This window comes from Carya illinoinensis, chromosome 4, assembly GCF_018687715.1.
Source record: "Carya illinoinensis cultivar Pawnee chromosome 4, C.illinoinensisPawnee_v1, whole genome shotgun sequence".
NCBI lineage: Eukaryota > Viridiplantae > Streptophyta > Magnoliopsida > Fagales > Juglandaceae > Carya > Carya illinoinensis.
In genome coordinates, this window is record NC_056755.1 from 2,447,912 (window position 1) to 2,472,186 (window position 24,275).

The 24,275-nt window shown below is 34.4% G+C and overlaps 5 protein-coding genes across 8 annotated transcripts; 4 read left to right on the forward strand and 1 right to left on the reverse strand.

The window, feature by feature from the left end:
* The first annotated feature begins 1,192 nt into the window (after positions 1-1,192).
* On the forward strand, positions 1,193-3,534 carry LOC122306946 (heterogeneous nuclear ribonucleoprotein A1, A2/B1 homolog). Its single transcript, XM_043119528.1, has 6 exons — positions 1,193-1,485; positions 1,847-1,887; positions 1,989-2,152; positions 2,281-2,380; positions 2,467-2,636; positions 2,782-3,534. The coding sequence occupies exons 1-6, from the start codon at positions 1,367-1,369 to the stop codon at positions 3,310-3,312; spliced, it is 1,125 nt and encodes a 374-aa protein (XP_042975462.1). The 5' UTR covers positions 1,193-1,366; the 3' UTR covers positions 3,313-3,534.
* A 1,227-nt stretch (positions 3,535-4,761) lies between these two features.
* Positions 4,762-7,298, forward strand: LOC122306947. Its single transcript, XM_043119529.1, has 3 exons — positions 4,762-4,924; positions 5,028-5,153; positions 6,954-7,298. The coding sequence occupies exons 1-3, from the start codon at positions 4,763-4,765 to the stop codon at positions 7,131-7,133; spliced, it is 468 nt and encodes a 155-aa protein (XP_042975463.1). The 5' UTR covers position 4,762; the 3' UTR covers positions 7,134-7,298.
* Positions 7,147-12,853, forward strand: LOC122306945 (protein kinase PVPK-1-like). Of its 2 annotated transcripts, XM_043119525.1 has the most exons (4): positions 7,147-7,265; positions 8,252-8,414; positions 9,196-10,377; positions 11,705-12,853. In XM_043119525.1, the coding sequence occupies exons 1-4, from the start codon at positions 7,259-7,261 to the stop codon at positions 12,573-12,575; spliced, it is 2,223 nt and encodes a 740-aa protein (XP_042975459.1). In that variant the 5' UTR covers positions 7,147-7,258; the 3' UTR covers positions 12,576-12,853. The 2 variants fall into 2 exon arrangements, with proteins under 2 accessions (XP_042975459.1, XP_042975460.1); XM_043119526.1 differs by lacking the exon at positions 7,147-7,265 and having other exon boundaries at positions 7,913-8,414; positions 9,148-10,377.
* Positions 12,854-14,326: 1,473 nt separating this feature from the next.
* On the forward strand, positions 14,327-17,122 carry LOC122308021 (altered inheritance of mitochondria protein 32-like). 3 transcript variants are annotated; one of them, XM_043121171.1, is made up of 5 exons: positions 14,327-14,773; positions 15,051-15,136; positions 15,461-15,766; positions 15,867-15,956; positions 16,510-17,122. In XM_043121171.1, exons 1-5 carry the CDS (start codon positions 14,528-14,530, stop codon positions 16,877-16,879), a joined length of 1,098 nt encoding a protein of 365 aa, XP_042977105.1. In that variant the 5' UTR covers positions 14,327-14,527; the 3' UTR covers positions 16,880-17,122. The 3 variants fall into 3 exon arrangements, with proteins under 3 accessions (XP_042977105.1, XP_042977107.1, XP_042977106.1); XM_043121172.1 differs by having other exon boundaries at positions 14,328-14,773; positions 15,873-15,956; XM_043121173.1 differs by lacking the exon at positions 15,867-15,956.
* An 870-nt stretch (positions 17,123-17,992) lies between these two features.
* On the reverse strand, positions 17,993-19,808 carry LOC122307655 (alkane hydroxylase MAH1-like). The gene has a single exon (XM_043120676.1). The coding sequence runs from the start codon at positions 19,761-19,763 to the stop codon at positions 18,222-18,224; it is 1,542 nt and encodes a 513-aa protein (XP_042976610.1). The 5' UTR covers positions 19,764-19,808; the 3' UTR covers positions 17,993-18,221.
* Positions 19,809-24,275: the final 4,467 nt, after the last annotated feature.

Consider the following 24,275-nt stretch of genomic DNA (forward strand, 5'->3'; position numbering starts at 1 on the left):
CATGGAGACCTTATTGTTTGTTGGGTGTTTTGCCTCTGAAAAAATTTATTTGCTGACTACGTGGACCGACAAGTGACATCAGATTTTTAAGCTTAAAATCTTGAGCTAGAAAGATGGATAATGAAATGAGAAATGCTTTAGCCTCATAAATGTTAAAAAAGTAGACCTATAAATTGACATTGCTTGACATGGTACGTTAAATTATAAAGCTATTTTTATCGTAAATTAGATATAACATATCACGTGAAAATTATGTCAATTTATAAATTTATTTTTATATAATTTCTTTGTAGTACTAGAACATTTCTAATAAATAGCACTCTTGAAGTGTCAAAACATGTCTTCGGCCCTATTTGGATTATCTCAATTCATCTTATCTAATTATTACAATATTTTTAAATTTTCACATAAAATATAATAAACAATTTAACTTTTTCTAATCTCAAAATAATAATGGTATTAAAAAATTATATTTTAAAAATATTTTATTAAATTTTTAACTTTCATCTCAACTCACTGTCTAAATCTCACTTAAACACTTGCAAGTGACATCAGATTTTTAAGCTTAAAATCTTGAGCTAGAAAGATGGATAATGAAATGAGAAATGCTTTAGCCTCATAAATGTTAAAAAAGTAGACCTATAAATTGACATTGCTTGACATGGTACGTTAAATTATAAAACTATTTTTATCGTAAATTAGATATAACATATCACGTGAAAATTATGTCAATTTATAAATTTATTTTTATATAATTTCTTTGTAGTACTAGAACATTTCTAATAAATAGCACTCTTGAAGTGTCAAAACATGTCTTCGGCCCTATTTGGATTATCTCAATTCATCTTATCTAATATTACAATATTTTTAAATTTTCACATAAAATATAATAAACAATTTAACTTTTTCTAATCTCAAAATAATAATGGTATTAAAAAATTATATTTTAAAAATATTTTATTAAATTTTTAACTTTCATCTCAACTCACTGTCTAAATCTCACTTAAACACTTGCAAAAATTTATTCTATTATTTTATTTTATTTTTGTTGGGTATGTAAGCCCATTGATTATGTCATAAAAAATATGTGCAGCACAACCCGATTTTAGCCCAAAGCCTATTATCAGAAGGCTGGCCACGGCCCAGAAGGAGAAGTTGAGAAGGAGCCACTTCAATGGTCCGAAGACCACAATAACCCTTTTCTTTGCAACCGATCACACCGCCGGAAATGCTTAAAAAGGATTGTAGGGGATTTCGGTCCAAAAACAAACATCTAGGGCTCATCAATTCGTCGTCCTCGTCTCCTCCTCCTCCTCCTTCTTCCTCCTAGTTTGAGAAGTGCTACGCTCGTCAAGTTCGGTGCCTCATGGACTCGCACGCCAATGAAGCCGTCTCTGACAGAGAAACCAGTGACGTAAAGTACTCTGACCTCAGAGAAGAGGACGACAAGTCCCAACCTCACACCGGCGACGGTGCCAGCGCTGGGTATCTCTCTCTCTCTCTCTCTCTCTCTCTCTCTCTCTCTCTCTCTCTCTCTCAATACGTTCTTTATTTTCATTTTCAAGAAATTTTAGCTCTGTTTGGCCGCTAAGAAAATGTAAGAAAATAAAATCAGGCAAATCCTTGAAAGCTCAGAAACTGCCTCTGTCGATTCATTTCTCTGATTTTCAGTTATTTTTTGGAATAATTGAAGAAAATATTTGGAATTAAGTGAAGTCAAACTAAAGAGATGAAAATTTTTCAAATTTGATAAAAAAAAGAAAGAAAGAAGCTGCGAAATATTTTATTCACTGCTCTGAATTTGTGTTGATCTATGATTTTTCGTACTTTGCGCGTAATCTTGCAGAAAAATATTTATAGGGGGTTTAGCACGAGAGACAACTGATGGTTAGTTCTTTACAGTGCGCCAATTCCATAATATTTGCTGATTTTAGTTTGGACATGTATGAGTTTAATCTTTTCTGCCCTTGTGTAATTTTCTAATGCAGCGCAATTTGTCAAGCATTTTGGTAGATACGGTGATATTATTGATTCTGTGATAATGAAGGATCGTAAGACAGGGCAACCCCGTGGATTCGGGTTTGTGACTTATGCAGACCCCTCTGTGGTTGATAAAGTCATTGACGACACTCATATTATTAATGGGAAACAAGTAGGGTTTGTGTTGGGGGCCAACATTGAGCTAGGTTATAGGTTTTTTATTTCTAGAATTAAGTTGCTATTGCTTCAGTTGTTGACTTGATTTACTGGTGTTTGATGTGGTTTTGGCACCATATATAGGTGGAAATTAAGCGTACTATTCCAAAGGGTGCTATTGGCTCTAAGGATTTCAAGACTAAGAAGATTTTTGTCGGGGGGATCCCTACAACCATGAATGAAGGTGATTTGATTTGTATTCTGCCACAATGAGGGTTGTTTGCATAGAAATTCTAAATGGTGGGCTATATGTTTGTTATAAATGGGCAGATGAGTTCAGGGACTTCTTTACACAATATGGAGAGGTCAAGGAACACCAAATCATGCGGGACCATTCCACTAGTCGTTCTCGTGGATTTGGATTTATTACCTTCGACACGGAGCAAGCTGTTGACGATCTATTGTCCAGGGGTAACAGATTGGAAATGGCAGGAGCTCAGGTCACCCACTGAATATACATATCTTCTAACCAGCTTAGTAATTGAAATTCTTGTATTTTATAACTGTTATGCTGCCCTTATTTCTAAAATCAACCTTAAGAGATCGTGAAGCATTAGAATTTAAGTTCATGTTTCTTTCTTATAGGTGGAGATCAAGAAGGCAGAGCCAAAGAAGCCAAACCCACCACCTGCACCATCCAGGCGTTATAATGATTCAAGGTCCACATTTGGTGGTGGGTTCAGGGATGGATATAGTGGATTTGGAGAAGGTAGCTTTAGTGGTGGTGGTGGTGGTGGTGGTGGTGGTTATAGGTCTGGTGGGCCTTATGGTGGCAGGGGGAGTGCTTATGGTGGGTACGGTGGAAGTGAATTTGGTGGTTATGGAGGATATGGTGTTGGTGGTGGAATGGCGTCTTACAGGGAAGATTCGTACCTTGGATACTCAGGTCGTTATGGAGGAGGCTTTAGTAGAGGTTATGATCTAGGAGGTGGTTATGGTGGACCTGGTGATAGTTATGGGGGATATGGTGGTGGTGGTGGTGCTGCTGGTGGCTATGGGAGTAGCTATGATGGCAGCCTTGGCAGTGGATATGGAGGTGGTAGTGGCTCCTTCTATGGGAGCAGAGGGGGCTATGGTGGTGCAGGGAGTGGGCGATATCATCCTTACGCAAGATAGAAATTGGCATCCAAGGAAGAATTCTTAGGATTATAATTGTAACTGGCAGATGCTAAGTTGTCTCACTTTGTAGCATTGAATCTTAAGTTTGTTGGCAAATGTGTTCAGAATTATTCTATTTTGTCAAGGAGGTGCTTGGAAACCTTTTCTTCTTCATTTGAATGTTTTGCCCTTTCTGTACTTGGGAGTACAATATATAAAAGATTTTAATTTGAACTGTCATTTGATCCTATCAGCGAGCTACAAATTGTACGGAGAATATTATCTGGTTCTGGAAATGGTACCTTTGTAGACTCCAGTGTGGTTCGCTAATCTTTTTTTTGGTTCAGTCACGAGAGTTCTAAAGGGATACAGGTCATTGAATTTAGAATTGTAATACTTTTTGGGCAAGATTTATTGTTATTTTAATTGCACAATGTTGCAAGCAATCTGCCTGCTGCCACTCTATTTCAATCTTGTCCGACGCTGAATTGAAAGTTGGTGCGAGCGTGAAGAGATATACATATGATTGTATCAGTTGGGTTGGATGTTTGAAAATGTGTTATGATCGGTAGATTTCGTATATTATTACGTGGGGGGCATGAGAGGCGTACCAAACACGTAATGGACCATTCTGAAGGATTATTATTTTCATTTTAGGTTTTATTATTCTCTTTCTATGTTAAATATATTAGTTCGACTAACTACTTAAATAGAAAGCCGTAAATACCAATCACCCTAGATTTGAATTTCCTCGTTCCTGTTCTTAAGGCTATTAGTTGAGGATAATTTTTACTTAAATTTCTCTATAGGTACACTTGCCAAAAATTCTTTTAACTCTAAAATTAATCAAATACTTATGCCGAATATTCGGTTTCAATAAATAAATAAATAAACCAATACAAAGTTATTTAATTAGTGTGACTGAGATTTCTATTTAGTTGTTAGAGTGCATTGAGATCAATTCAGTTTAAGTTGATTTTAAGCTGAGTCTAATATTTAAATACGCAACTCTTAAATCATAAACTCTTCTTAGTTTAAAATCTTCTCACACGTGATATTCACAATATTTTTTAACTCAATACTTTTTTACATATAGGACTCACAACCTTTTTCAATTTTTCATAAACAAATCTAAACTCATCTTAACATCTAAACGCATCTAAATTCATTTTAGGTGATTCTCACAAAAATTATTTCACTATTTTAACTTATTACTAATTATAAAAAACTCAACTTATTCCTACTCAACATTCAAACGTAGTTTAAAATAATAAAACAGCATTTCTATGTACCATTGCAATCGTCTACAAAGGGTAGGCTTCGGATTGAATTTGGGCAGGTCAACTTGAAGCCCATGGGCCACTCTGTTAAAGAAGAAAATTCCAAGGAAACTCTCGAAAAGCCCATTTTCTTTCTTTCTTGACCCAAAAATAAAATTAAATAAATTTATTAAAAAAAAAGGAGGAAAATGAAAACCAAATTTCTTTTGTGCTCCTTATTCATGCCAGAAAAAGATCTTCCATTTCTCTGGCTTTCCTTCGCTTCTCCTTTCTTCAAACTGGCCACAGAGACACGAACACACAGAGAGAGAATGGCAATGGCGTCGTGGAGCTCAGCAATTCATTCAGAGGTTTTTCCAATCGCTTTTATTTTTCTTATTTAATCATTAATGTTCTGGGATCCGGTTCTCAACTCTTATTTTCTTTTCTATTTTTCTATTTTGTTTATATCAGAGACAGGTGCTCCAAGTCCAAGTTTTCTGTAGAAAGAAAGATAAAAACAGAGACAACTTCCACCCCTATAAAGTTATCGAAATTACGCCTCCCCCCAGGAACCTTGGCATTCGTTGCTTCCCCTCCGTATGCTCCGTACACCACTGCTTTTCTTTATTTTTTATCTTTCCTTTTATAAATGTTATTTTTTGGATTATATTCCTTATCTAATGCGTAATCTCAGGGGCTCTCATTCTTAAATGCATCCGAAACTACTGTAATAATCTGAGACTTTTAAACTAATTTTAGACTAAAAGCTTGGAAATGGTTCTGATTATTGTTTTATTTGGCCGATAATAAACTTGAGAAATGCTTTAGGGCTGGCTTGGATTAAGAAATGAGATGAGATGGTTTTAGATAAAAGTTGAATAAAATATTATTAGAATATTATTTTTTAATATTATTATTGTTTTGGGATTTGAAAATGTTGAATTGTTAATTATATTGTGGGAGAATTTGAGAAAGTTATAATGATGAAATGAGATGAAACACTCTCTAAATCCAAATGAGCCTCTAGCTATAAAAAGATTTCATAAAAGTAAATTCATAGACTTACATAGATTGGTATGATACATTAAATTGTAAAGCAAATCTAATGTGTAAAGTAGATCTAATGTTAGATTGTAAAGTAGATGTATCATATGAAGTAGATTGTAAAGTAGATGTATCATATGAAGTAGATTGTAAAGTAGATGTATCATATGAAGTAGATTGTAAAGTAGATGTATCATATGAAGTCATGTAGGTGTCGATCAAAATTTGTATCTGATGTGTCTGGGCCTGTTGGATGTCTGCATTCGAGGAAAAACTTGGCTTTAACCCTCTTATCCTATATGTGTATCTTTGTGTATATAGATCTGTAGCATAAGTATAAAATATATAGTTGATCTGACGTTTACGAGGATGATAGCTCAGTTATACAAAATCAACTATCAAATTGGGCAGCATGCAAGATGGTCAGTTATCACATGCCAAAATAGGCCAAGCAGGAGTTGAATCAGAGTTAAATTACATAAAAATAAAACAGAGGAGTGGGATTTGGAATTACTCCGAGAAATTTGGTTCTTAAGCCATGGCATGCGGCGTGCTAGTGTTCAACAAACCTTTTGCTGGCGTGCTCCATAGTACAGCTCTAAAGGTAAAAGGAGGGTAGAAAGGTCAGGCAAATATTCCTTTTATGACATGTGAGCTTCCATGGCTGGCGACTAGGGTCATCTAAGAGACTGATATTGTCAAATGTAGATTTCATGCCATGTTACACTTTAGAGGGCTGAAAACTAGCAGTTGACCTTTCTGTGAAATCTTATGTGCAACCCAACCAAAATTTTTGATGTTATATCTATCATGCCATCACTGTTACTCTTGTAGATTAAATCACCAACCTGTATGACCAACAGAACTTGTGAATTTAGAAACAACAAGACAAAATGTCAGAATCTAAGGAAAATCTCAAGCCACATCTGAGTTTACTTTCCAAATCAATGTCCTCCTCGTCAAGTCATTATGTTGTAGGTGGTACAGCTCGAGTATCACGCTTTGGCTGGGATTGGCTTGGATATCATTTATAAGTTATAACAATACAGGGAAAATACTAGCCACATTTGCTCAATAATTCTAAAATCGCTTAGTGTGAACTTCTATAAAATCATTATTAGATGAATAAAATTTTTACTTATAAAAAAAAAAAAAAATTCTATAAAATCATTTGTAAAGTCTAGTTTCACCTAATAAGTTGCTAATGTGGGATTTAGCATTCATAACTATCATTATAACCTATCCATCTATGTGATTTTTTCGTTTTCCCATTGTGGAACTCTGGTATTATACAAAATGTTACAATCATGGTGCCTGTGTCTGTTTATCTCTGCTGCATCTTGTTTGTTGCAGAATTTACAATGTGGAGAGAGTGTCACAATAGAAGGCCAAGCTTATACCATTTCTGCCGTAACTCATCGCTACCAGCTTCGCAAGGGCAAGTATGAACCAAGCGAGAAGAGGCTTGATGTTTTGTCCACAGGGAGATACATCTTGAACTTATATTTAGAGAGTTTACTAGAACAATCTTGATGTCTACTTTCTGAATTAAGTTCCATTCACATTTAAAATGTAGGCTTCGTATCACCTGACTGTACAGGGACCAACCCTCTCGGACTGTATCTTAATGCTTTAGTTGTAACAGCCATTCATGTGCAATGAAAGGTAGTAACTTAATTTATCCATCTGTTTTATTCATCTCAAATTTCTTGATCACTAGTAGGGTTGATTGGGAAAACGATGGGTTCTCATATTTTGTTGCATTAAAACTAAGCTAGACTCTTGGCCTAGGATAGTCCCATGTGGAGTTTTGTTATATACAATCACTTTTATATACTTCTTACGTATTTCACTAATGTGATTGGTCAAAGTAGTTATTTTATATTAAAAAAAAGTTATGCAGCCAATCACATTAGTGAAGTGTGTAAAGAATACACAAAGTGACTACATATAAAAATTTTTACTTTATTAATATATTAAATTACATACCTAGCTCCTACGCCATCCTGTATAAAATTCCACTTGTGGAACCAAGGAAAATGCTTCAGAAAGTTCAATCTCTCGAGTCTAAAAAATCAACCACGGGAGATGAGGGCGGAGCCACGATGAATTATCAAAGGATGCAACCTTCTTCTCTCTTCACTTATTATTATTATTACTATTATTATTATTATTATTTTGTGTTTTTATTTGTAGGATAATGAAGATTATTGGGCCACAAATTACAATATATTAGTAATGAATTATTATTATTATTATTATTATGAAAAGAAAGAATCCACGATCCCATTATTTCTTTTATCAATATAGAAATTGGAGAGGAGCGCCCCCAATGAATGATGAATCGAAGCGAGGTGGTCCCATATCTCGCTTTTGGCGTTATACGAAAATCATAGAACAAAGAAAGCAGGGGAAGAGGCTTTCTTCGTGCCCAGAGGGGGGACATACAAAGAAAGATAAAGGAAGGCTTTTTTAAGTAGCTCCAGTTTCATTGGCTTTGCTTCTCAAGTTGGCTTTGTTTAATTCCCGTCCCCGCAAAAGCCATTGCAACAACACGACGAAAAATAACTGAAAAAAAAAGAGCTTTTTGCAAAACATTATTGTTCTTGTAATTACGATTGTTCCTCTCCCCTTCCCTTCTCTCTTCCTAGGTTCGATCGGATCTGAAGCTCTTCTTCAGAGGAACATAGAGACACCACCACAACCCACCAAAAGTTGTCACTTTTTCTCTTTGACGTTTTGGTTTATCTCTCGCTTTTCCAACTGTCATGAAGGATTACTTTCTCTGCATTGCACTTTCCCTTCTCTGATCAGGTATGCGCTTTATGTCTTTCCTTCTTTCCTTTCTCTTTCTTTGGCCTTTTGTCTTTGGAGGTTTCTTTGTTTTGTTTCTCGTTTGGCTGCTGAGTGATTGTGGGAAAAGATAAAGAAGGGAAAGTGGAGCCGATTGTATTTGGAATTAACTCCAAATGAATGGAGGCGTTGGTGTTCTTGGGTCCTAAACAATGAATGCTTCGAGCTTTTTTTCTTTCTTTCTTTCTTTCTTTCTTTTTCTATTTTTTTTTTTTTTAATTTTTTGCCAAATTCCAATTGCTCTCTACTTTTAACTACATTTTCTCGGCTACCAAAAGGGGCATCTGGGTTATTGGGACAGTTCTTGATGGGGCCGTTGGAGTGTCAAACCTATGTAATTTTTCTTGGGTTGTCATGTGATTCTTGACTTTCTTTGCTTTTGACATTCATTTATGGATTTATTGCGTTCAATATCTCGATTCTCAGTGCCATGTGTATCTTGCTTTCTATAAGTTTCTTGTTTTATCCGTAATCTCTGGGAGTCTCCTTAATGTTATGGATGTCTGTGTAACGGTTCTCTGAATTCTGCCAATTATGTTTTTGCTTGGGTTTCCATAGAGGACCATGCCTTTGTTTCGAACTTATAGTTATTATTTCGGCTTTTTCGTCTTTGAAAAATTTAGAAATTCATTTAAGCTGAAGATTTTGTAATTAATGGCTTTACCATTTGGTGGGTGGGGGGGCGGTGTATCAGCTAAATCTCGCAAAGTCAGTGTGTTTAGTTTGGATTTTGGTGTGACAGTTCTGTGCGAAGTTACTGGATGGAGACGCCCACTGATGGAGTTAAATTTTTTTCAAAGACTCAGAATTTGGCCATAGGCAACAACCATCGCTCAAGATCCAGGACTCCTCTCTCCTCTCATCCTCCGTATTCGAAACAAACTAAAAGTGAAGTGGCTTCTTCCATTTCCTATGCAACTGCCAATAATCATTGTATGAAACCAGCCCGCCATCCAAATGGTCATGTGTATAATGAAAAGCTTTCGTATGAGGTATCTTATGATAATGTGCAGCATGAAGAATCGCCCAGTATGGGGAAACAGTTTGACAACTCATATAAGGGGAAATTCGAATATGCAGGCATCAATGATGTTCTCAGTAAAGCAGTTGAAACCTCTTATTTGGAGAAGGTTTCTGCACTGGGAACAAAATCTTACAGCAAGAATCCCATTACTGATTTGGAGAATTGTAATTCAAGTGGCTTTCTGAAATCTGAAAATTATGTTTTAGGCCCATGTGAAGGAGGGGCTGCGCAAGTAGACAGCCACTTAATACCTCAATCCATGGTAACCTTCTGTCCAAGTCCTCAGAATAGTCTGTATTCTGCCACCCTGTATTCGGAAGCCAAGCAAAGTTTCACAAACACAGAAGTTAGTGAATGCATGAGTAGCATTGATAAGTTTGGTGATTGTGTCGAAGTTACTACTTCTTGCGATTTTGTCGAGACCAGGAAGACCAGCATCTTTAGAGGAAGCACTGGCAGTGACATCAGCGATGAGAGCAGCTCCAGTAGTTTAAGCAATGCAATGTACAAGCCCCACAAGGCAAATGATATAGGCTGGGAAGCCATTCAGGTCATTCGATCTCGTGATGGGACACTGGAAATGAAACATTTTAGATTGTTGAAGGAACTGGGATGTGGAGATATAGGCAGAGTTTATTTATCAGAGTTGACTGGCACTAGAACTTATTTTGCCATGAAGATTATGGATAAAGCAGCTCTAGCAAGTCGTAAGAAGCTTCCAAGAGCTCAGACAGAAAGAGAGATACTGCAGTCTCTGGATCATCCATTCCTACCCACCTTGTATACACATTTTGAGACAGAGAAGTCCTCTTGCTTAGTAATGGAGTTCTGCCCTGGTGGAGACCTTCATGCACTCAGGCAAAGACAACCTGGGAAGTGTTTTCCTGAGCATGCTGCCAGGTTAGGAATTATTCTTTTTTTTTTTTTCACTTGTTTGACTTAGACAAATTTGAATTTATGTGAATGATCAACTGTCTTAAGGTTACCGTTATGACAAAAATCTTTATGTCGCTACTAGCAGTAAGAAAAATTTGTCAGTTCATGGAACATGAGGCCGATTCCAGTTAACTTATCATTGTAGGATTTGATAGTCTCACCAAATTCTTTTTTATGTTATTTAATTTCAAACTAACAGAATCATCTAGGTGAACTTTGCATCAGACTTCAGTGTTCTTAAAAGACGTTCTCTTTCTCGAAGTTTGGCTGGGGGTGGAACAGGACTCACCCAATTCCAGTTGACATTCTTGTTGTAATCTTTAACTTGATAATCCTAATCCTTTGTGTCTGGTGCACATATGAAGTTTTTGGATAGTGCCCTTATTATTACGAATGCCCACCTAGATGTGACGTTGATGTCTCCATCTTTAATTAAAATTTTGTTGTTTTACTAACTATGAATTCTGTTTGCTGTAAACAGTCCTTTTAAGTATACCTCACTAGTGGAATCAGAGCAACGAACAGTTCCCACCTGTATGAAGTGGATATAACACCTTACTGATCCAAAATAATAATAATAATTTAAGTCTGTACACCCTATAATTATATACTTATTCAATCTTCTGCATGATCTCTATCTAATTCTCATTCCCCTTTGTTCGTCGTCTTGATTTTGGGAAGTCATAACAAGTGCCCATTTTCTTATTTGCTCTTGGTTTTTTAGTGCCTGGATGCGAAGCTTCTTCCACTAACTTAACTCACTGAATCTCCTTTCTCAATTGCATCATTCTAAGGTTGGCTTGTCTATACATCCAGTCAAGTATAAGTTGCTTCTATTGTTGCTTTTATCATCATCTTTTTGTATGTTTCCCAAGTCTTAACAAATATTTGAGTTCTCAATTATTTTTCCCAAAATCTAAAAGTTCCTAGCCACTTTTCAGATATAAGCTAAGTTTATGTGTACTGTTATCACCTGTCATTGATACGATTTTGAACTAAACTGGCCAGACGGGGAAAAATAAGTGCCAACAAGTATTTGTGTTTGAATTTCCTTTTCTTCCTGTAAGGTTTTTTGGCAAGTCTCTAGTCTCTTTTATGCACCCACGTTATAGAACTCACAGAATATGCCTGATGCACTAGGAGTTCAGTCACATATGTTTTTACTGATCAATGTTGGTAACTCTTGATTTTGATGATGTTAAAGCTGTGGTTTTATATGAAGTACAATTAAAAATGATTAGGTACCTCTGGTTTTTGTTTCAGCCCTTTGAGCTCCACTGCCATTCTGCAGGTTTTATGTGGCTGAAGTTCTTCTTGCTCTGGAGTATTTGCACATGCTTGGGATCATTTACAGAGACCTTAAACCAGAAAATGTGTTGGTGAGAGATGATGGACACATAATGCTTTCAGATTTTGACCTCTCTCTAAGATGTGCTGTCTGCCCAACTCTGGTGAAATCCTCAAATTCAAGCATCGTGACTAAGAAATCAGGATACTGCGTGCAACCTGCCTGCATAGAGCCAACTTGTGTAATGCAGCCAGATTGCATCCAACCGACGTGTTTCACACCACGCTTCTTATCAAGCAAGCCCAAGAAAGAAAAAAAGAACAAGCCAAAGAATGAAACAAGTCATCAAGTAACCCCTCTCCCTGAGCTTGTCGCTGAGCCCACAAATGCTAGGTCAATGTCTTTTGTTGGCACACACGAGTACTTGGCACCTGAAATCATTAAAGGTGAAGGCCATGGTAGTGCTGTAGATTGGTGGACATTTGGGATATTTCTTTATGAACTTTTGTTTGGTAAAACCCCCTTCAAGGGAGCAGGGAACAGGGCAACTCTATTTAATGTGGTTGGCCAACCGTTAAGATTTCCAGAGTCACCTACCGTGAGCTTTGCTGCGAGGGACTTGATCAGGGGTCTACTTGTGAAAGAGCCACAGCATCGTCTTGCTTATAGACGCGGTGCTACAGAAGTTAAACAGCATCCCTTTTTTCAAAGTGTGAATTGGGCACTCATTCGTTGTACCAATCCACCGGAGGTGCCAAAACAGGGTGTGATGGACTTTGCTACTATAACCAATGTGCCAAAAGTACCTACAACTGAGGTGCCTGGTATTGATGTGAAGCCTTCAGGTAATTATTTGGAGATTGATTTCTTTTGATTTTTGTGTCCATTTATTCTTTCTTTGAACCACTTTCCACCTTCTCGATTGTATTGTGTTTTAATGGTCTTTTGCAATTGCAAAAAGTACAATTTTTTAGTTCCTTGGATTGGGACTTGTAACTGCTGGCTCAGTGCGAGGCACATGATAAACAGCAGTTAGGAAAAGCAAATGCATTAAGATGAGAAAGGAAGTTAGCTGGTCTTTCTTCCTACACCTGTTGCTCCTGTAAATTTTAGTTTCAGTGGAAATAAAATTTTCTTTTAGTTTTGCCAAAATAGCATTGGGAACATCAGAAACACGCAGGACCCTTTTCAAACTCAAAAGCAATTCAGAATTGAGTTATTTTATTTGGCGAATGTTTTGCACCTTCAATACATCAAATCATATCATTAAGGAGTTGTGGCCTCTGGGGTTGATCATGAGGTCCCCAATCGCGAGTGGCTGCCTCTAACTTAAGAAGACTTTTTGATAGGCTCCTAACAGTAAGTCCACCATGGACCACCTTGAATTCTCATTAGTTCTTTTTTTTTTTTTTTTAAATGAATTGAATTTTGTTTAGTTAAGTGCACAAGTTTGGCAAGCAACATCTACGGAATAACGAATACTCAAAGCGTCATGATTCATGAAAGTGGGGAGATGCTATACATGGTAGCTCCTTTTTTCAAAAGCATTACCTATAGATGGGCAATAGTGAAGATAGCAGAATGGCAGGTCCTAAAAAGATGATAGATCAACAACATGTCAATAACCATCCAAAATGCATTCCTATTCCATCAGCAATTGGAAGCTTCAACCAACCATCAACAATAAACATCTTACACTTTCAATGGCAACTATAAAATCATGTCGTTAGAAACAAAACAAAACAGCATACTCATTGAATAGCAAGAGAAGCTGTTAAAAAGGCAAGTTTTCTCAAGAAAAAATGGCCAAACTGGATTCTTCATTTCCACGAAAGATTTTGAAGATAAGTTGCTTGTTTCTCTGACTTTGAAAGTAATTGAAAAAAAATAATTATGTTCAAAGTCTATTTGTAATATTCTTTTTAAGAAAATAAAAATTATTGTTGAGTTAAGTTGAGTTGATAATGAAAATTGAATTATTAAGATTTGATTCGGCCCTTCAAATTTTTTATCTCAAATTTAAAATTCTCATTTTATCATTATAACTTTTCCAAATTTTTATATAAAATATAATAAATATTTTAAAATTTTCTTAATTTTTTCAAATTATAAAATAATAATAATATTAAAAAATTTTATTTTAATATTTTATTTTAAAACTCAAAATTCTAATCCTATTACCAAACTATACCTAAGTATTCTGGAATAAACTATGGTTTCTTTGTCAGATTTGCTTCATAATTTATTCTTGATTGGGAATTAGATTACACTTAATTAAACCATACCCGTAATTCATATGCATCCATCGAATACAATGATGTAAAGATCCCTCGCAACCGGAGGATTGACTTGGAACCAATGATTAACGTTCGACGACTGTCTGTTTCATAACGGTTACCGAAGGCCCAATCATGAATGGCCACTTCAGCAAACCAGAAATGAAAAGGGCAATGATCCAACGATTTTCACCATTATTCGTAGTTACACGCGCTCCGTTCTTTTTGCAAACACCCGCTATCACTCCATCACAGATGGTTCACAATATTCATTTCACACTCTATCTCAGCTAGCGCGTGCCACACACGACCCTTTCGCGCTTCTATTTTGCTTCCCAAGCACCAAACCACCAATCAGCGTCCAAAACCCAAATCGCACGGCGCAAAACCTCCGGACGTTACTGTCGCCCCACAGGCCACACTCCCTAGCTTCCATTTGTGCATTGTTCACGCTTCTCCTTTCTCTGATTTCCGCCACGACCATCCGCATTGCCTCTGGCTCACTATTTCTCTCGCGCGTTCGAACTCAACTATTTTCTTAGCCTTCACCATGGCCTCCGATGATCTCTCGAACCTCGCCGACAGCAACGATGACGACGAGAAGTACGGGTTTACTCGACCGGAGATGTACAAGGAAAGTCTCGCTGGCACCGTCGGCGCATACGACCGCCATGTGTTCCTCTGTTACAAGAGCCCCGAGGCCTGGCCCTCGCGCGTCGAGGGCTCCGACTCCGATCTGCTCCCCAGGCTCTTCTCCTCGGCTATCAAAGGTCGCAAGGATAGCATACCTCTCAAGGTCAGCTACATCACTATAAATTAACTCGGGTTCACCCGTTGCGGTAGTTGTGATTTTTCTTAGATTTTAAGCGTAAATTATGCTTTAGAATTCAGATTAATCGGTTTAGGATCGGAGTAATTGCGATTTTGCTCCGAGTTTTGTGAGACTTGGATTTTGCTTTAAAAGTTGGACTAATCGGTTAATGATAGTGGTGATTCTGATTTTACTGCAAGCTTTGAGACTTGGATTTGGTAACGGTTTCGTTGACTCGGTATTTGATTCTTGGATATGGCAGACGAACCTGACAATATTCGAGGGACGCGAGGGGACCGAATTCTCTGATGGAGACGTGTTGATATTCCCCGAAATGATCAAGTACAGGTAAGTCGCGAGTATTAGATTAGATTATACCCCTGTGATTTTGCTTAATGTTTCTGGAAATAACGGATATAGACATGTTGCTTGTTTTAGGGTGGCTGGACATAGTTTCTTTTTTTATGAGTAAAAATGACTGGATTATAGTTATGTTAGGATGGTTAGGGTTTTGTTTGTTAGAGTTTTATATGGAAAGCTCAAGATTCTGCTAATTTTCAGAGGTTGTCTTCTTTTCCTTTGGCTATGATTGGGTGCTGTCGAGATAAGTCTTTTCTTTTGTTTTATTTTTTAATAATTTATTTGTTGATTTTTTTTTTTTCGTTTTTGAAGGGGTTTGAAGGACTCAGAAGTGGATAGCTTTGTGGAGGATGTTCTTGTGAATGGTAAGCCATGGGCTTCGGGAGTGGAAGAGGTGTTGACTGGATCGCATGTTTTTGTGTGCTCTCATGGTCGTCGTGATCGGAGGTGTGGTGTTTGTGGACCGGTTCTAATTGAAAAGCTTAAAGAGGAGATTGAGTCCCGGGAATGGAAAGATCAGGTATTTGTTAGTCCATGCTCACACATTGGGGGGCACAAGTATGCTGGGAATGTGATCATCTACAGTCCAGGTCCAGATGGAAAGATAATGGGTCATTGGTAAGATCCATGTCATAGTTACTTCCTGTCACTCTAAAGCTTTTAAAGAAACTTCATATAATTTATTTGGGTAATAGTATTAAATAGTTCTTGTCAATGGTGATAGGTATGGCTATGTTACTCCTGATGATGTCCCTTCATTGCTTGATCAGCATATTGGAAAGGGAGAGATCATAGAACACCTTTGGAGGTTTGTCCTTGGTTTTGCATGTTCTTTTTTGTGAAATGTTAATTAGATGACTTAATTCATTCTAGTTCACAAGTTAATAGCAGTATCAGATACTAGTATGGCTTTATAGACACGTGGGGACAGAAGCTAACTTGTAAAAAATATGATTTTATCAGTTTAATTGACTCATTAAATATGATTTTATTCCTGACCACAAAATCATTGATAAATAGTTGAGACAAGTAATGCAATGAAGTCCGTTTACATATCTTGCCTTGATTCTTGTTTCTAAACGTAGCCCAGTTTTTGTTCCTCGCTTCCATATGCTTTGACCGCACCAGTTACATTCAAATAGGCCTTGTAGAATTGTGGTTTTCTAATATTGTCCTTATGAATGATGGTACATGAATCTTTTAATTCTTGAAAGATATTGAAATGAAGAGGTATTTCAGTGGTTTTCTTATGTTTGTACTAGTAAATAAGTTTCTCTCATTTCTCTTAATAAGAATCACCCTCTTGACCTTTTTGCTTGTCAATTGATGATCACTCTTTCGATCATTGGCATTTATTGCAGGGGGCAAATGGGAGCCACTGCTGAGGAAGGTGGAAAGGTGGATAAAAAGAAGCTTGCTAATGGGGATGTGAAGAAAAGCAAGAAGAAGCCTAAAGAAAGCAGCACTAGGAGCAATAAGGATGATGGAGCTGGCTGTTGCCAAGGTGCTAATGGGTTTAGTTGTTGCAAAGATGGAAGTTTGGAGCAGAACGGTGTGGGTGAAGAAAAGAAGCTGAAAGAAACGGTATCAGGGCATGAAAAGAAGGGGCTGGGTAAACTTTCTTTCTGCATAGGATCACTGGAGCAAAGTGAAGTTCTCACAGCCGTTGCTGTGGCAAGTGCAGTGGCAGCAGTGGCTGTGGCCTATAGCTTTTATAGGAGGTCAGGCTGAAATGTGCTAATATTACGCACATGTTCCAGTTCGTTTGTGGATCCCTGTTTTGTTTTTGTAGAGGGATGTGATAGCTTTTATAAAATAATCATCTGAACGTCGTATGTCTATGGAAGGAATATTATAGATATATGTTCTTCTAGGCAGGTGGTGAATCACCGAGTACTTATGCTGATTTCAGAGAACAATTTCTATCCACTTAGTGACCTTTTTTAAAATAAAAAAAATACTTGAGTTTGTTAATGGACGCTTGCTTTAATATGGGAATGCGGTTGTTATTACACTCCCACACTCTGGATTTTGTATTGGCCAATCAATAGAAGAAGTTGATGTCAATGGTGGTTGAGATTAAAACATACATGATACATTAGTGCCACAACAAGGGGAGTTTTCAAGAATGAATAATGCTAGTTGTCCCAAGGATTCCTACCGACAATGGGTCCTGACACGGCGACTCTTCTAGAATTTATGACCTAAACCTTCAACATTTGAAAATGAAAAAATGAAAAAATTTTATAGTTCATGACATTTCACATATGAAAGAGAAGTGTCATATTCATAAACAGAGTTAATAAAATTAAACTTACAAACAGATATAGTTTTATAGAATACGTTAGATTTATTTTATAATAAAAATAACTTCATAATATAACGTTTTATATTAAATTATGTTGGTTTGTGAGTTTATTTTTAAGATATTATTTTACCGCTTCTTTTATGATCTCTTGCTTTATATCTAAGATCCCATTAGCCCATTAATTAATACAGATTTCAGAAGGAGATTGTACTTCTTTTTAGTTTTTGTAAGAATTAGTGAATGCTCAATATATATCTTAAATGTGTATTTAAATAGAATGATAAAAATAACAAATTATATATTAGTTAAATAGAAGTGTGTGGTATAAGGCTTTTTTGTAGCATTTCTCTTTGTATATAACAAGGTGTTTTAATCTCAATATTATTGGGCTTAACCTAATAGCAGCATTATGGGCTTCATGTCCAGCCCCTGTTTTAGTAAACCCAAAAATCCATAATGAATGCAAGCCCACTTGCGTGTGTGTGTCTCTCTCTCTACACGTATAAAGAAAAGAATACTGAATATTACAACTTGGATCAACAATAATACTGATGACATCAAAAGAAGGAAGTCTGTGTATCGCTGCTACAAAAGATATGGCCCGACCACTCTTGCATCTGATCTCTTTTATATAATTTCATTTATTCAAAATACCGAATAAGATCTCTCTGTTATTGTGAGAATTTATTGCAGACGACATATATAGTAAAGATGTGGATCTCATCTGTAAAGCAAATTACAGACCCTAGAGATATAATTTCTTCATCAAATAATGGATCTCTTGCTGATTTTAACCTTCAAACCATGCTTCATATGAAGTAAAACAGAGATGCTGGGCAAAATAGGATGACCTTGAACCACTTGAACGTGATAATTCCAAATGATAGCACTCGCAATCATCTTCATCTGAATTAAAGCCATTTCCTTGCCTAGACACGTCCTGGGTCCTGCATTGAATACTGTGAACTTGTAAGATGGTACATGCACCGTTCTTCCTTGCTCTGAAATCCATCTCTCTGGCTTGAATTCTAAGCAATCTTCACCCCATATGCTTTCCATCCTTCCCATTGAGTAGAGAGAATACAGCAATCTTGTACTTGAATCAATATACAAGCCGCTAGGGAGAATGTCAGAATTAATTGAGTGCAGATGCTCGAAAGGTACGGGCGGGAATAGCCGCAAGGATTCGCACGTCGCTCCATGGAGATAAACTAGCTTGCTCAGCTCGTCTATACAAAAGATCCTCTGGTTTTCGTTAGAATTCGCTGCCAAGTTGTCTCTGATCTCTTCTAGAATCTTAGCTTCCACTGCTGGGTGTGTTGCAATAAGCCACAAAAACCAAGTTAGCCCCACACTTACGCCGTCTCTCCCTGCTACCATGAGATTGAATACGGTGTCCCTTAAAAACTCGTTGGAGTTTGGGAAACCGTCCAGTTTCAATGTTCCTTCTTCCTCAAGAGCCATATAAGCTGTCAACAAGTCGAATTTGGCTTCTTCTGTCTTCTGGGTTTTGCTTTGCCTCAGTTCTTCTCGTCTGGATGAGATAGAATGGTATAGGAATTGATCAAAAGTTCTCCAAGCATTGCTCAGCTTCTTCTCTTCTCCCATTTGAAGCCATCTCTGCAACTTCCAGTAACTTTCTGGCACAATGTGTCGGTAAATGACTCCTTGCTCTATCTGATTGAACGCACTTGCATGTGCAAGTTCAGGAAAATCAACCGAGAGGGAATTTGGATGAAAGCCTAAAACTGTGTTGCAAATATTATCGAAGGTTAATCGCTGGAAAACGTCTTGTAAATCCGCTTCGATTCCTAGACTTGAGACGTGATCAAGAACAGGAATGAGGGCCATTTCCACCTCTTCGTGCACAACTTTCTTTAAGAACATATCAAACTTGCTATTTTTCATCAACGAATGAACCAGCTTCCTCTGGGACTTCCACGAGTCAGAATCGGAATTGAAAATCCCGTTTCCTAGAGGTTCAAAAATCTCACGGAACTTGGGTCCTTTCTCGTAGTTTGAAAATTTTCTATTCAGAACGTGGTGGATGTTGTTGGGATCACTAGTGACCACAAAGTTCATGCCACTAAACCAAGGGCCCTTAAACATGAACGTGCCACCAGAATGTTGAAGAACCCAAGTTACGTGGTCGTGGAGATGCCATGCATTTAGAAGAAGCCCCGGAAGCATTCCGGCGACAGGCCAGTTTATGACGGGAGAGTGTTTGTTCCATCTCCAACGTAAAAGCGAAAGGAAAAGGAAGCAGAGAAACGAGACAAGTATCTCTGGGTGCCAAAGTAGGGCCATTGGAGCTAAGCTGTACTTACGAGTGCTTAGGTTTTGCACGATGACTTGCAATGGTCGAATGCCTTTTGTAGAGGAGTTTTTTTGGCTAGTTACACTAATTTGTATATTAATATTAATTTTTTTATATTTAAAATTTAAATTAACATTATTTTTTATAAAATTTATTTTTTAACCAATTACATTAAATTGGCGCATATATTAATATACAATTTTACTTATAATTATATTTTTCCTTCAACAAATTCGTAATTGTTATATAATCATTTTTAAAAATGACATAGCTTATTATTAAAATTTTAATTTATTTTATATAAATTTTATATTTATTTTTTAAAATAATTATATGATACTTATGCATTCACGATTATAAATGTTATTTTTTATGCGATTACAAATATTATTTTTCTTATTTATTATTTTCTTTATTTTTTTAATTTTTTATTTAATAACTAAGAAAATAACCATTAATAAAATTATATATTTTTAAAATTTTTTTAATAATTAAAGGGTGTTAAAAAAATTTGAAATAAAATAATAAAAAAATCACAATTTTAAATATATTATAAAATAATAAATAGATGATAAGAGGTATTCTATCGTTATCGTTATCGTTATCGTTGATCTTTATGGATCGCCGGTGGCCACTAGATATCAGCCAGTCTACGTCATTAATATTTGTGGACCAGCTACGGATGACTTTCATAGTAGTATGGGGTGTTCTCCCATTCCTGTTTGTTGGGCCTGTTTGAACACAGAGAGAGAGGCTCTAAATTCATCAGTCTCATTATTATAATTTTTATATAAAATATAATAATTTTTTTTAATTTTAAAATAATAATAATATTAAAAAATAATATTTTATTTAACTTTTATTTCAACTTATCTAATCTTAATTTACTATTCAAACTTAACCAAATCAACCTACCTGGACAACACGTTTCACAACTGTATTTAAAAATAAATATATTTTTATAAAATAAAGTTACATTTATGAAATAATATTTCTTATTTTAAAATATTTTAAAGTACTGTAAAAATACTTTAAACAAGCATTTGTCAATGACACTAAAATTGTGAAGAGGCATTTCAAATATATGTACTGGAGATGCCAAATTTGGCATGAGTCTTATTATTTGTACAGTTTTGTTACTTATAAGTAAAGTTATATATTAATTTACGTATTAATATTAATTTATTTATATTTTAAATTTAAATTAATATTATTTTTAATAAAATTTATTTTTTGACTAAATCACATTATATTAGTATACATATTAATGTATAGTCGTACTTACAACTAAATTTTTCCTTTAAAAAATAAGAAATTGGTTGGGTTTCCACCATTAATAACTCGTTTGGATTTACAGTTTAGATGAAATAAGATATTTTAGATAATAATAATATTTTTGAGTTAAGATGAGAACAAATTATTTGTGAAAAAAATATGTGTTTAAATACTGATATGAGATTAGATAATTTTTAATTTTTAAGATTTGAAAAAAGTGTAAGTCTCAGTATTTTAATTTTCAGCCGATTTGTATATTGTTTATTACTATTTATACATACTATTTATATACTGTTTACACACTATTTACTGTCAGATTTTTTAAAAAAAAATACTGTAATACAATAGAAATTAGACGTATTTAGATAGAAAAACTGTAGTGTGTGGAGCGCCAGTTGCTCGCTACTTTTGGGGGTATAAAGAGGGTAGTTTGCCAGTAAGATAAGACACACCGGGGGGCGGGGAGTTTAGTAGTAGCGATGATGTAGAGTAATAATTAATCGTAGAGCGACTACGGGATGACTTTGGGGGAGTGCCAATTGAGCAACGATCTAGATATAGAGTAATTGCTAATTAGATTGCTGTTAATGGATTATGTATATGTAATAATGTTAATGATATTTTTTGTGAATGTAAAATAAATTTAGATTTCTATTCATATTAATCTTTATATTTAAATAATTATTTTTTTATTATATAATAATAAAATAATATAAGATAAATTTGATTTTGACTATAATAAATTTGATTTATTTATTATATAGTAATGAGTAATTAATAATTTAAAAAATTAAATATTTTTACTATTCTACCTATTATATGTTAATTAGTAATTATATTCTAATTAAATTATAGGTTAAAAATTTATATTTTTCAAGTATATGTATTCAATTTTTCAATCTAACCATATTTTATTATACCAAACGTTCTGAAAATATCCAAATGTGAGAGGAAGAGTTACATAAAAATAATAAAATAAAGATTTGCTAACAGTATAATAACAACCAAATATAATTTTATGTTTACATTTATGGTAACTAAAAGCTAAAGAATTTGAATATGACTAATTCATTACAAGCCACTTTGATCTCTAATAGTTAAAAAGTTACTTTATTTTTTAATATGACTAATCTATTAATAATGCTTTAATTGTAGAGCTGCTACAAGATGACTTTGGCAAGTGTCACGATCCATGTAATAAATTGTAGAGTGCGTTTTCTTCTTATCACATTATAATTACTTTTACGTATTTTTTGTACACTTTACTTATATGATTAGTTAAAATAATTATTTTATATTAAAAAAATAATACAATTAATTACAATAATAAGATATGTAAGGAATACGTAACAAAAATTACAGGTAGAGCTTTGGAATCATTATTATTTCAGGCTAACCTCAAAACTCTTTTTTTACGAGCAAAATACATATTTATATTTTGCAATGATAGATTTACAATTCATTTATATTTTATTTACAACTTATCAATAAAATAGTATTTTTTTAAAAATTTGAACGCATAAAATCAAAATCAAAATTAAACAATGGATGATAATCACTTTTCCTCTCATTCATTATCTTTTTTTTTTTTTACTTGTATTAATTACACTTTTATAGTTTTAACTCTTCTGTCTTATATTCCTTTAAATAATTAAAAAAAAAAACTATATTACCTCAGTACAACATTTTATAATATAGTTGAAAATATTTTGAAAATTACTATTTTCTTGAAAAACTTGAACTTATTTATTTATTTATTTTATCATTGGGAAGGTTGGTCAAAGTCATTGAAATTAACACACAATGCTTTTCTTTATTATCGTAATGGTAGCAAAACATCTAATGTCATAGTCATGGTTAGGGGTGAACTCGGTCCGGTCCGGTCCGAGGAGGTTTTACGGACCGGACCGGACCTATTCGGTCCAGGGTTTTCCCACCCTAGACCGGACCGAACTTCATACGGTCCGGTCCGTTCGGTCCACCCTATGAGTTTTTTTTTTTTTTTTTTTCAATGACATTTTGTTTAATACTTATGTAATTATATTGTGACATATTTAATATATATATACATATACTATACTATTATATATATTAGTAATACACTACTACTATTAGTAATAGTGATAATTATATATGTAACTATATCATGTAATAATAATAGTAATAATAGTAATATATGTAACTATATGTAATATTAATAACTAATACTATTAGTCTATTAGTACTAATACTATAACTAATAAATATATGTAATGATAGTGATAATATATGTAATATTATATTAAATAATAGTAATACTCTTATTACTAATATTCTATGTAGTTATAGTGATTTAATGCTAACATATTACATATTAAGTTAACTATACTAATACTATTATAAATTTACAAATATATGATATATTATAATTTATACTATAACTTTTATAATATGTTAATACATTAATATATATACTAGTACTATATTTTTTTTTGATCGGTTATACTAGTACTATATATTATAATTAATAGTTATATATTAAAGAATATAGTAATACATTGATACTAAATATATATAATATAGTTATAGACTTATAATGATTTAGTTATTATGAATTTATAATTAGTATAACTATATAATTGTATTAGTATTAGATTATTAGTAATTCAACTATTATATAAATAATAATTTTTTTTTTAATCTATTCGGTTCGGTCCGGTCCGGTGGTCCCTTAAAAATTGGACCTGGACCGGACCGGACTCATTTGGTCCGGTCCGGTCCGGTCGGTTTTTCCGATCCAGACCGTTCGACTTTCAGTCCTAGTCATGGTTTAATGAGATTAGGCCGGCATGTATGGATGTTTAAGATATCTTCAAGAGTATTTTGAAATTTTGTGAATAATAATTAAATAGTTTGACTGAAGATATTTATTAGATTTTAAAAAAATTGAAAAAAATGAATACAAATATTTTTTGAAATAAAAATTGAAAAAAAAAATGAATACAAATATTTTTTAAAATAAAAATTGAATTTAGAGTATGTGAAAGTGAATTGATAGGTTAAAAAATTTTTTGAATGTAATTTTTTATAAATATTATTTTTGTTTTAAAATTGTAAAAATTGTATTGATTTTTATATTTGAGTAGTGATTAGATAATGGTTGAATGAAAAAGTTGAAAATTTAAAAATAAAAATATTTTGTGTTAAAGTGATGTTTGTAAGTGATTTTTTTTTTTTAAAAATAAAAA

Excerpts from the sequence above, each read along its gene's own strand:
- LOC122306947 (XM_043119529.1), top strand. The coding sequence starts at position 4,763 with ATGAAAACCAAATTTCTTTTGTGCTCCTTATTCATGCCAGAAAAAGAT. Across the intron at positions 4,925-5,027 it reads GCTCAGCAATTCATTCAGAG|AGACAGGTGCTCCAAGTCCA; the intron begins GTTTTTCCAATC and ends TGTTTATATCAG. Across the intron at positions 5,154-6,953 it reads GCATTCGTTGCTTCCCCTCC|AATTTACAATGTGGAGAGAG; the intron begins GTATGCTCCGTA and ends TGTTTGTTGCAG.
- LOC122308021 (XM_043121171.1), top strand. The coding sequence starts at position 14,528 with ATGGCCTCCGATGATCTCTCGAACCTCGCCGACAGCAACGATGACGAC. Across the intron at positions 15,137-15,460 it reads CCCGAAATGATCAAGTACAG|GGGTTTGAAGGACTCAGAAG; the intron begins GTAAGTCGCGAG and ends TCGTTTTTGAAG. Across the intron at positions 15,767-15,866 it reads GGAAAGATAATGGGTCATTG|TGATAGGTATGGCTATGTTA; the intron begins GTAAGATCCATG and ends TCTTGTCAATGG.
- LOC122306945 (XM_043119525.1), top strand. Across the intron at positions 8,415-9,195 it reads ACTTTCCCTTCTCTGATCAG|TTCTGTGCGAAGTTACTGGA; the intron begins GTATGCGCTTTA and ends TTGGTGTGACAG. Across the intron at positions 10,378-11,704 it reads TTTCCTGAGCATGCTGCCAG|GTTTTATGTGGCTGAAGTTC; the intron begins GTTAGGAATTAT and ends GCCATTCTGCAG.
- LOC122306946 (XM_043119528.1), top strand. The coding sequence starts at position 1,367 with ATGGACTCGCACGCCAATGAAGCCGTCTCTGACAGAGAAACCAGTGAC. Across the intron at positions 1,486-1,846 it reads GGCGACGGTGCCAGCGCTGG|AAAAATATTTATAGGGGGTT; the intron begins GTATCTCTCTCT and ends GTAATCTTGCAG. Across the intron at positions 2,153-2,280 it reads ATATTATTAATGGGAAACAA|GTGGAAATTAAGCGTACTAT; the intron begins GTAGGGTTTGTG and ends CACCATATATAG.
- LOC122307655 (XM_043120676.1), bottom strand. The coding sequence starts at position 19,763 with ATGGCCCTACTTTGGCACCCAGAGATACTTGTCTCGTTTCTCTGCTTC.